At 40.4% G+C, this 13,039-nt stretch overlaps 1 protein-coding gene across 3 annotated transcripts in view; it reads right to left on the bottom strand.

Annotated features, from left to right (window-relative positions):
• babam2 (BRISC and BRCA1 A complex member 2) overlaps nt 1-13,039 on the bottom strand; it is a 76,969-nt gene that overhangs the window by 33,273 nt on the left and 30,657 nt on the right. For all 3 annotated transcript variants that reach the window (XM_026944115.3, XM_053237342.1, XM_026944116.3), the window contains one exon: nt 12,952-13,026. In XM_026944115.3, coding sequence (XP_026799916.1) covers nt 12,952-13,026 — 75 coding nt within the window. The remainder of the gene's footprint in view (nt 1-12,951; nt 13,027-13,039) is intronic.

Below are 13,039 nucleotides of genomic sequence, written 5' to 3'. Positions count from 1 at the left end.
ATGCTAAATAAATCAGCAGCACTTTACACTTTGAACATTATGAAAAGCTCTTGCTCACAAAGTTTTTGCCATGTAAATTATAACCTCAACTTCCATAATCCAGGTCCAATATACAAGGAATTTTCTCTCGTTTAAATCAATGTCTGATAAAGAAAAAGAGAGATGATCTGGCCGAGAGTGCAGAGAGGTGAAACACACAAATCTTTGTAGAGGGAACCTGCAATTACTTTATACCTCTTAAGATTCCTGAGCCCTTAGTAAGTGTTTACTGTTGCAGGGCACAATCAGGCTGCAAATTACAACTACTGGCACAAGCATCAAATGCTACACAGTCACGCACAGGGCAGGGAAGAGTCTGTGCCCTCTGCTCTGAACCCGACTGGGCACGATATGCTACGTCATGTGCACTTGTCATGGTTTGAGCTCCAAATGTGCAACACACGTGAACAAAATTATGCTAACAAAAACATGTTTGTTCCTGTTTGGTTGGAAAATACTTTGCGAAGAACATAGAGAACTGCTGCATATGAAATAAGAGACCATAATTATCCTTTAGTTCAGTTGCAAAGACATGGTATTGCTGTTGTGATTTATTATTTTTTTTTTTTGGTATCGTAGTCATGGTTGATTCACAATGATTCAAGAGATTATTTATAGCAAGGCTCAGTTTATCAAAGTGTTAATTCTGCATAAATGCCAGTGAGTCATCTATGGTCTTGCAAAAGCAATTAGTAATATACTCCCAATTATCTCTTTATCCAACAAGGAGCAGAAATCCTATTGAACTTATATATTCAATTGAATAGTTTAGTTCTATTAGCACTTTTCGTCACAAAGAAATTTTACAGGAAGTAAATTAATTACATCTTTAATTAATCTTTACATCACCTGTAGTAACACAGAGCTGCCAGTGTGATTGTTTCTGGTATAGAAGATAATCACAGTCTTATGATTTATGTGATTAAACATATAGTGTGTAATACTATTAGTCCAGTAATAAATAAATGATGAGAAATGATAAATATTGAGTTCAATTCAAATTCATTAGTATGGGGCTTCTGGTCACAAGGCAGCTTTACAGAAATCTGGAGGTAGATCTAGATCCCTAATGAGAAAAGCCAAAGACGGGAGTGGCAATGATGGAAAGAAAAGAGGAAAATGAGGCGGTAAAAAACTTTCTGAGACATCATAAGGATGAATCCTTGAGGGGAAACAGACTCAAAAGGGAACCCAGCCTCTTCTGGGTGACACTGGATGATAATAATAATAATAATAATAATAATAACGTTTGATTTTTATATTGCCTTTCGCAAGCCCAAGGTCTTGGAGTTTTGGAGAAAAAAAAAAAAAATGAATGAACAGACAAGTAGAAATTGATGCCAGTGGTGTTGACAGGGATGTCTCCTCCACCACGTCTAATCCATCTTGCTACTAATTTGTATGCCTGAAATATCACAGTATACATGAAACTGGAAGGAAGCTTTTGAAGACCTTTGACCTTGTTGTGACCTTGAAGTCTCATCAGTTCATCTGCAGGTTGCAATGATAAATTCATACAAATCCTACAAATGTTCACCCACTTGTTCTTGAGATATTGAGCTAATGAGAATCTCTGATGGATGCATGGACAAAAATCTTATAAAAATCTTAGACTGTCAGAAAATGGGCCTTGAGTTCCTGAACATGAAGGTGCAAGTAATATCTCTGTATGACAAACAGAAAGAAAGCTATTGAAGAAAAACTATTTTAGACATTTGACCTCGCCGTGACCTTGACCCTGTTTGGATCAATTCCAAAAATCTAATAAATTCATTCAAGCACTCGTTCTCGAGCTATTACGCCAACGAGAATCTCAGACAGATGTATGGACAACCTGAAAACATCTGAACAGCCAGAAAACAAACAAACAAACAAACAAACAGACTGACATGCTAGTCCCTCAAAAGATGTCATGGTTCAATTTAATTGGTGCAGCTGATCAGAGTTACACTGAAGGCCTGCGGTGGCTGTCTTGTGCTGTTTGCACATGTGCACTTTATGTAGTAATGCGCAGTCTCAGGTAGCTCTGTGTTGTTTTATGTAGCACCATGGTCCTGGAGGAACGCTGTTTCGTTTCACTGTGTACTGTACTAGCTGTATATGATTGAAACGACAATAAAGCCACTTGACTTGGCTTGGCTTGGCTTGGCACGGTCCACACAACCCGCATGGTCGCAGAGCTGCACAAGCGCCACACAAAGCGAACACAGACAGAAGACTAAGCAGCCCAGAGTGAGCATGTGGACAAGATCAAGGCCAGGGGAAATCCGCCGACCGAGTCTGGGTCTGGATCTCCGCCACCACTGGCAACCAGTGAACAAATTTGACAAACAACTAAACATGTTAAATCTACATACTCAAGAACTTGGGGGGAGAAAAAAAAAAAAAAAAAAAAAAAGAAGGAGAAAGCTCTGGTGAGAAACGGGCACTAAAACGTGCACAACATATAAAATAAGACTCAGTAATTAACACAATATTGCAAGTGTGACTTTTTTCTGGTATTGAAGATCAGTCATATGATTCATGAGTCATATTTACGTCATATAAATGCAGGTGTGTCATCTATAGCCTTGCAAAACCAATAAATAATTTAGGAGTAAGGCGTAGAAAGCCTTCTCTTTTGTGCAAAGTGTAAAAAAACATACTGGTGCTAATAATTTGGCTAATGATGAACTTTCTGACAAAGAAAACCGAGTTTAGGGCATCAATTGCACTGCCTGACTTTTTTTTGGACAGCTAATTACATCTTTAATGGTGGCCTTATAAAGGGGCGGGAGTCGCACTCGATGAGCTCGTAATCATAGTCTTTTAACCAACACTTCAGTCAGATCCAGCTGTCTGTGTGTGTACAGCTTGGGAAGAGGGTGTGTGTGTGTGTGTGCTATGTACATGCACGACTATTTGTATTAACCTGTGCATTTTCTTGGACAAAATGGAGGACTAATAAATTCGCTAATAAATCTACAGTCTACACTGTGTCCCCGATAGCAAGAAAAAAAAAATCTAGGAATTTCAAGAACATTCCAAAGGCAAACTGGGAAAAAGTAAGAGGGTGAATTCAATCAGAAAGAAGATTTGGGAAACCACTGGGAATACGCAGCACTCAGGAGAGAACGAGGGTGTAAAAGCAGATGTGCTTGCTGTTGGCGCTCTTTTTAACACCATATCACTCAAACCCATCAACGCTGCTCCCAAGACATTACTGTTCTACTTAACACACTGTCATTCAGAAGAACCAAGCCTGCTCTGTAACACGTAATGTCACTCAACAGGTTCTTGTAAGTCTAAAGGAAAAGAGTAGGCTTATCCAAAAAGGAAGAACAACCACTTTCTAAAGCTTTGATGCGAAAACAGTTTAAAACGTAAGAACGTACTCAGAAGAGGGAGCGACTTTTCTTGGTATAATGTAGCATTAAGGCTTAAAAGTTAAGAGACAACTGCTTCAGGATATAATGAGACAGGAAGTGGAAACTGCTTTGTAGAAAGGGTGAAGTGAAAGCAGATAAAGATCCTTCATACAGGAAAAAAAAAAAACAAAAAACAAACAAACAAGCAGCATGAAGCCCAGCATGACTGCAGGAGGAAACTAAAGTGCAGATATTTAAAGGGCTTTGTGTCACTCTGCTTTCTTCTAATCTGAGCTTTGCTGGATCGGGAGAGGTGTGGTTTTTTTTTTTTTTAAGATGAGACTGAAAGCTCTGAAGCAACAAAGAATCTTTTCTTAGTTCACTACTCACAGCATGTGAGCTATGCCTCTTTAACATGATCTTTAGGGAGAAAGAGTGCGTTCACCCATCTGGCACAAAGAAAAGAACTCGATATGTGTATAAGGGGGTGTGTTTGCTGTAAGTTGGTGCTTGTTTAACACTGTGTCACTCACATCCATCAGCACTGCTCTCAATACATTGCTCAACTTAAAGGTGTAGTTGGTGATTTTACATGAAGTTAGCTGAAGCTATCTGTTTGGAATTGTAAACTTTAAACAAACACGGCCTCTCCCTTCAGCGTTCTCTGCAAAACCACACCCCAAAACATACAACAAAGATTGCTAGAACGCCCAATTTCTGAACTGAAGGGCAACATGACTGTCAGGTCAGTAAACATCTCTGTGTCCTGATGGTCTAGATGTTGGTGGTCCACATCATTTGCTTTCTCTCCGTTTACAGATCCCAAGGAACCACGAAACCCAGGGTTTCTCTCTGTGCAGATGTTTTATGGAAGCTGCTGGAATGTGGGGAGAACTACAAACAAATATTACATATGTGTTCTAAAATTGCTGACCACACCTTTAATCATTTTACCGCCATGAATGCCTAATGTCACTCATCAGGCTTCCTAATGTCCTAAATACAGATATGGCCAAAACAAAACAGCGTCTTGTGCAGACAGGCAGTCATGTGCTTACGGCAAAGCTTCAATTTGCCCAAGAAGGCATAAGCACAGGGTGACTATATGTAGTATTCACCCACTTAGTGTGCTCATTCTGTTGGATAAAAGTATAAAAAAAAAAAGCTCCCACATTGCGGCAAGGGATTAGAGGTGTTCTTGCTTGGTTCGTTGGCCTTTCTGCACCACGGATAACCCCGCCCCTTTCTCTACATACAGCGTGCCGTGAACTGTGAAGTGCAAAAAGTGTTACGCACATCACTTGTCATCCGGGTATTTATAGCACCCTACATCTCGCTGCTGCTTCCAGTGTAAACGCACTACAAACGCACTACAAGCGTCTTCCACTAACTTCCACTAAAAATGCTGAACATACCTTTAAAGGAATTCGCAATATTCAATAGCAGAAAAAAAAAATCATTTTGGAACTGAAGAATCTGAAATCAGCTACAACTATTATAGAAGGTTTTATGGATGTCAGAGAGCCTGATTCGATCCTTTTGGGTTAAATCACTACATGTAAAAGTACTGGCACATATACATAACGTGAAGAATTAGGAGTCAGGATGCTAAAATTAGAACTCTGTTTTCAAGAAGCACTACCTTTGCTGGCATTGATGAATAAATTTATCGACTAGTGGGTTGAATTATAGCACAAAGACCGCAATCTGCTTCACACATGAGTCAGAAAGTCATACACTAAAGCAGAACCAGGGACTAAAAGGACCAACCTCCTTATCTTCATAGATATTGTTGGGGAAAAAAAGTCAGTTTTATAAAGTATAATAAATTTGCAAGAAGCTGAAATTCCACCTGTTTTCCTGTCTGAGACTGGGGCTTTATACTAACCTGCACATGATTCTAACCTTTATATATCCTGTGTATATTAGGCATTAAAAAGAGAGCACTAATAAACCGGTGAAAACATGCTTATTAATATGATCCAGTGCCAGATCGAGAAAAAAAAGATTCAATCCTTAATTCTCAATCCTTAATTCTTAATCCCTTGCCCGCTTTAATGGACATGCCAATGCTTATTTCAGTTTAAAACACTCCCTCGGCTGCCTGAACGGTCGCCAATGACACTGATTATGAACTCCGACCCTCGGGGCTTAAAGAAATTTTATCTTCTGTTACTCATGTTGCTATGCTTTGTTGATAAAGATTTTTCCTGCCTTATTTGGTATGTTATATTGTAATTGAAATTAAAACTTTCACTTGGCACAGACATCCCAGATAGTAACTGATGCCCTAAAAAGGCTTAAAGACTGGGTATCTCATTTTTTTTTGTAGTCTTTTGGTTATCACTCTAGTGTTTGTAGCACTTAACTGTCCAAATGTCCAGTAAAAACACCTTCAGTGAACCAGAATGAGAAGAAAATAGGCAGAAATAAGCGATAGGACAGAAATAGCCAAAAGAGGCTTTGGGATAAATGAGTGTAAAGTTGAGAGGCTAAGGCAGAGCCCTGAAGGACCATTTCATCTGATTCTCATCTGCAGAGTTTAAATGAGTTAAAAACAAAAGGGGAAAATAACTGGAAAGAAATAATGAGATCAATCCTAATTAGACAGCAGTGCCCTAGTCCCTTATTTGTGTTAAAGGAGAAAGGGGAGGATGAGAGCTATGTGGCTTCCCCAAGGCTGGACATTATGTTATGGGTTCGGGATAACCACACACACACACACACACACACATATACACACATACACACACACACACACAAATTTATTCACTTAAGACTACTTAGGAGAGAGTACAACAATAAAAACAATGATGAATAAATAAGGACAAAGGAGAGACCACGCTTTCCATTTAAAACCTCCATAATAAACGGATTCAGGGAATGTGACATTTCAGTTCAGTTAACGACCTTACAAAATCATTTCCATGGCTCCTCGACAATCGTGATCAACATAAAAGGATAAAACAGAAGGCCAGAAACATCCGTACTATGCTGGCCTGCTAGCTAACTTAGCTAATGTAATGCAGTAATGTTTATTTTGGAATATTTTTATTATTATTTTATGACTGATAATATGACATTGCTATTGGAGCCTGAGATACTGAAATGCCACTTGTATCTACTCGTGACAAATTCAGGCTGGTTTACTAAACTGGCGTTAGTGTTAGACTACAAGACAGATCACATGTTTATAATAATGCTTTCGTTCTAATCCATTATTGTTTGTATAGTACAAATTATAAAGGGACTTGTATGGTGGGTGCTTCACATAAACGGATAAAAGAAGTGTGATTTTTGATATAGTTAATTTTTCTGAGAGGAGACATTTATTGGAAGGAGTCTCCAGTGTCAGTGCTTTGTAACAGTCAGGGGTAAAGCTGCAACTTTACATTTTCTGATATACAGTCTTCAAGACAGAGGCTTTGCACTTTTTCAGTAACATGAACCTTCATTTTTTTCTCTTATTATCTTCAAGAGAGAGAGAGAGAAAAAAAGAGAGGCTGGTGAGGGAACAACTTTATAGCCGCATTAAAAATCATAGCAGGAACTAACTTGTTTCATAACATTAAATGTAACTACAAATGGATAAAATGTACAATATGCATTCTTTAACTAATCATAAAAATTGTAATTGTTGTGATATATGATGAATAAAACACTTCATGGCATGCTGTTATAGAAAAATAATCAACATTCGGATGGTTACAGTAGCTCTGCTTCTCACTGGATTGCATCACAAAACCCCACTGTTGATTATTTTCCTACAATAGCATGCCCCGTCATGTTTTATTGCTTACTCAATGCACATTTTTATTAGCTTCTTGGCTAAGAAAATACAAAATATCAAACAATTCTTCAATCCATATAGATATTTATACATATTATCCAAGGTTTGAAATTTTAAGTAAGGCAAGTGTACAAGTCACACAAATATTCATCCGCCAGTTCTTGGTACTGAACTGCACTTGAAGTACGGCGTGTTTAACCTGTCTGAAGCGATCACGGGCAGACACTGCGATCGCTGCCGCTGCTGCCCTTTGCGAGAGACGCAGGCCTGCGCTAACAGCCCATGATTCTCCACTGGAGTGAGAGCGATTAAAGTGGGTCATGAGCACCGTGACTTTTGTGGCACAGACCGCAAGATGACATTTAGATCCAAGCAGGAGCTCTGAATTACACTAAACCACTAGAGCATGGAACAGATTTCAAAGCAGACTGCGGCGTGGAAGACCTGATAGATACGTCTGTCTGTGATCACGATGTGTGAAATATGCTCTTGGGGGAGTTCTGACAGCATTTGGGGAATAGTAGGGAACATGATTTTCATTTAAATTACACTTTCAACATGTAGAGGCTAAAAGTTTGTTGCTAAGTGGAAAATTCCAACCCTTAAGGTTTATGAACTGTGACACGAATAGATGTAAATGTGAATACAGGTGTATTTACATACAAGATCTGGAGGCATTTTAGATTTTAGCATGTCTAATCAGAGGTTCATTTCCTGGAAAACCAGATAAAGAAAAATGCCTGGAAGGTAAATGGTCTAATAGGCATGTTATGAGTTGCAGGAATGTAGAAAAGTTTCTTCATTCTCACAGAAAAGGAAACTGCTTACGCCTGATATCAGAGTATCTCCGTACCACTGTCCTTTTCACTCTCTGTGGATCTTGACTAGCAGTAGCTGCGCTCTTGTGACAGGCCTCTTTTTCCCTGGAGGTCATGAGCCGATTCGAGAAGGTAAACATGTCCAGGCCAGTGAGCTAAAACCAGTGAGACGGCACACTGCAGGCAACGATCGCAGTGCATGACACCATTCCTCCAAGCCTGGTCATGACCTTGCCTGGCTACGGCATGGGCCAAAAGACAAACACAAACACACAAACCTGGGCCAAGTCAAAAGGAATACAAGGTTGAACTGACCATCCACATATTATAACATTAGTCAATAGTTAGCAAGTGTTTATTTTCTGCCCTTAGTATAGGGGTGAAACTAGAAGGGCCCTTTATGGTGATTTGTTTGAGCCTTACCCTACTCACTTTCATCATCTATTTCAAGGTAGATTAAAGCAGCAGCGGCTAATGACCATCGATTTTAATGGGGAAGGACTTCATTAATAATACATAACGTCAAATTAAATTAAATCGAAGGGCTATCACACTTGACTTATAATATAGGCTACTAACTACTGAATTTTTTTTAGAGTAACCATGTAATAGGAAAGTTAAGAGTCGACAACATACAGTCATCCAGCATACAGTCTAGCAGCTAAGAAAAAAAAGGAAGATCTAAAAATACCTTCAACTGTGTTCAAGCTAATATCATTATCCAGGGTAAACAGGTTCAGCAAAATTTCCAGCCCAACTACCTCTCAAAAACCAAAACAGACCTAAAACTAGCCCAAAACATTTGGGCATTGGGAAGAACAGACATGTTTTATTCTTTTTTCTCAGCCTTTCTGTCGGGAAACAAGTATTTTACATGTACTTGTGATGTGCAGACATTATCCACTCCATAATCCCCCGTTCCCTCTCCCAATCTTTGCAATGTTTTGTACAAGAGAATTTGTTCTCTACATCATAGAAACTATGTCTGAACTTACTTTGCCATTTTGTGGGAATTTGACTTAATTCAGATTCTTTGCTATAAAACAATTGTGCCAAATGCAGAATATTATTAAACAAGCCCAATTTGGCAACTCTGCCATGAACTGTCCTGTCTGCTCCTCCTCCTCCACTGAAAATGTTCACAGAGCGAGCATGGGGCAGCACAAACCCTGCCCCTATGGATCTCTATTAGCGCTTGTTGCAGTTCCCATTTTTGACCATTAAGGGAAATAATAACTCTCAAGCCACGCTCAGTGGCACGCTCAGTGGCACGCTCAGTGGCACGCTCAGTGGCACGCTCAGTGGCGATCCCAATCCTGGATACACTGGGAGGGTTGCTTCAGGAAGGGCATGCGATGTAAAACCTGTGGCAAATCAAAAATGCGGATCATAAGCTGGATTTCCATAATGAGGACGGATGAACCGCTGTGGTTCTCAAAAGAAGAAGAAGAAGAAGGGGCAATAATAAGTCTATGGAAGCTACTTGGGGCAATGGACACACTGTACAATATCTAGAAAGGCGAGCAAATCAATGGTAAATCAGCTTACATCTGTGAACTAACTAAATGTTTTAAATTGTTGGTCACTCAAAAAAGTAAATAGCATTTCAACAGAACAAAATGCATGGTGTTGTGAATGAGGATTTTATGAAGATTAACATCTGTTGAACGGCTGATATAAATGCACGAGCCACAACAGGACCCAATAAAACATGTCACACACTGCTAAGACTCATGTCACACTCATGAAAGACCCCTCACTGCTCTGTATCCCCATCTGGCCCTGTTTGCCCTCAGCTTGCCTTACATAGTCACAGCTTCCTGTTCTTGTTTACTCACGCTGTTTGTTGATTGGTTGTTTCCCTGATTGTTTCCACCTGCTCAGCTTTTTCACTTTGTGTGTTTTTATAAACTCTGTGTTTCTGTGTGGTTGCAAAACCGTGCTTGTTTGCCTGCATTACTAAGCTGTGTTTTTAAAGTCTTGTCTTTGCTCCAGGTTCATAATATACACCTCTGCCTAGTGTACTGACGACAATTATGGATAAATAAACATGCTACTTGTATGCGCTTGCGTCATGCACCTCGTAAACCGGCTCTGACACAAGCCACTGGAGAATATATACATTCAACAAAGTAAACTGGCTGAAGAAAATAAAGAACTCGAGGTATTTATAATTATAAACACATATATCTAAACGACAAAAAAACCATGACGAAGACCAATAGCAGGCCAGAAAAGATAAATCAGCAAGTGAAATAAGATGCCTCAGTCTCTTTAAAAGCTGCATCCTCTGAAATGGAGGTGGGAAAATAGTAAAGCACGGTAAAGCATAGTAAAGCATATCTTAATCTGTTAGGGCTTATGTGTGGTTTCTGCATGCCACACAGCTCAATTAGCATGATGAGCTGCGCAGACATCAGTGTGTGACGGGGATGACGGAAGGTCTCATATGAGTGAGTCAAAAGAGGAGAAGACTACAAAGCTGCTTGAGAGCACTAGTGCTGTGGATAAAACATCTGGCACACAGTTCCTCTGACAACATCTACTAGAGATAACACTTTTTCTCTTCTAATTACCATGATGAAACCGTGAGAATCGGCTGATACTGATACCATTTTCGATCCGATTTTTAAACTCATTTTTAATTGAAGGATGTCATGCAAGATGATCTAAAGTTACCAAACAGGATGAAGAGTACATATTTATTTAAATAAATAAATACATACATACATACAGCAACTCCTGTATAATAGAGTTATAATAGAGATATCACTATTATAAATAATAACAAAATATATCAGCTTAGCAGTAATTAATAAGTAAAATAAATAAAATGTCCCTGACACTGGAGATGTGTGGCACTAACACTACCTGATACACTTAAAATGATTATGTTTCCATTTTCCATAATGGTGATAATTTATTACACAAAAAAAGCATTGTGCTAATTAAGACAAAATAATAGTCAAAAGGTTTTTGAGATATTTTGATTTCACACAAGGATTTTACAGAATGACCTTTCTTCTTTGGCTGTTTTGGTCCAACCCTTTGGCTTTAGGTAACCTCTATTTCACATTCCTACAGGCAGATACTGCAAAGATAGAGCTTTAGGGTTTGTGTGTTTGTGGCCAGAACTGTCCAAAACTCCCTCTGACACAGTCACACAGCTGGACTGAGCTCAATTCAATCAGTGTCTGTGCTGAGAGATACAACATGAACATAGTGACAGTAATGACGGATGCTGCTTTCCGTATGTTTATCATCATTTCAGCTCTCTTGGGGAGGACACAAAGCCAAGGCCACAGAGCAAAGGCCTCCTGAGGCCATATGAGCGCTGTCTCTCTCTCTCTCTCACAAACACACACACACACACACACACACACACACACACACACACACACACACACACAGAAGGAGAGAAAGCAAAGGCAGGGGAAGAGAAATAGCCACAGGGTGAGTGTAAAGGAGAGAGAGAGAGAGAGAGAATGCCTGTAGTTACGGAGCAGCTCAGAGCTGATAGGGACTGACGTGCTGCTGATTAGTCAACTCACAGCCACAGCAACCACTGTACACACACACACACATGCGCGCACACACACACACACACACACACACACTTCTTCCTTTATCATTGTGTTTATTATACGCTTCATATTAGGGGTGTATATCTCTCCTTCTGCACATCTTGATTCATAATAAGCAAGTACACAAGTTCATGTAAATTTCAGAGCAGGTTTACTTGTGATATGATGAGGTACGGTTCAGAATTGAGAACAGGTCGAACAAATTGATTTTAAGAGAAACGTGGGAGTGGGAGGTAAAAGGAAAAAAGAAGTCACACCTCCCTGGGCATGATGGGCATAGAAGCATGTCGATTCCACTGGGGTTGACAAAACCAGAAGCCACGCCTCCTTCACTGACACTGACACTGACGCAGAGGCCACACCTCCTTAACTGGTACTGACAAGCACAAACAATACACCTCTTTCCTAACCACTGACAGGCAAAGAGGACACACTTCTTTCACTTGTACTGACATGCACAGAGGCCACACCTCCTTCACTGGTACTGACAAGCACAAAAGATACACCTCCATCACTGACACGCATAGAGGACACACCTCCTTCACTGACACTGACACTGACAAGCACAGAGGCCACACCTCCTTCACTGGTACTGACAAGCACAAACGATACACCTCTTTCATAGCCACTGACAGGCACAGAGGACACACTTCTTTCACTGGTACTGACACGCACAGAGGCCACACCTCCTTCACTGACACTGACACGCACAGAGGCCACACCTTCTTCTCTAGGACTGACAAGCACAAAGGACATACCTTCATCACTGACACGTACAGAGGCCACACCTCCTTCACTGACACTCACGCGCACAGAGGCCACAACTTGTTCACTGGCACTGACTCATACAAAAACCACACCTCTTTCACTGGAACTGACTGGCACAGAGGCCACACCTTCTTCACTGGCACTGACCCGCACAAAAACCACACCTCTTTCACTGGGACTGACTGGCACAGAGGCCACACCTTCTTCACTGGGACTAACAGGCCCCGAAGCCACGTCTTCTTCATTCCAAGCTCTGAGGCTACGCCTCCTGTATTGTGACTGTTAAAGCCAGAGGTCACACTTCTTTTGCTGGGACTAACGAGAAAAAGACCACAACTAAATAATAGCACACTAGTAATGCAAAGAGTGGTACATGAGCTCTTGCACTTTCACAAGTGAAAGTGAAAATGGAAAGGTCGATTCCGTACCCACTGCCTCCCAACTTTTTTCCAAAACATCCTGCTTTGACATGGTGCTGCCTTTCAAATCTGTGAAACTTTATACCCCTACTTCATATACCTCTATCTCTGCATGCATATGAGCTCACGCATATCTTTGTGTGTGTGTGTGTGTGTGTGTGTGTGTTTGCATGCCTTTATGCTTACCTTGAGGAGATAGATGGGTATGTTGCTGAAGTCCACCGGGAGTTTGAGCAGAAAGCGAGCAGAGAACTCGCCTGTCTGGAAAACACAG

This window comes from Pangasianodon hypophthalmus, chromosome 10, assembly GCF_027358585.1.
Source record: "Pangasianodon hypophthalmus isolate fPanHyp1 chromosome 10, fPanHyp1.pri, whole genome shotgun sequence".
Classification (NCBI taxonomy): Eukaryota; Metazoa; Chordata; class Actinopteri; order Siluriformes; family Pangasiidae; genus Pangasianodon; species Pangasianodon hypophthalmus.
The sequence above is the reverse complement of the archived record's forward strand: the minus strand, read 5'-3'. Positions and strand labels throughout refer to the sequence as shown.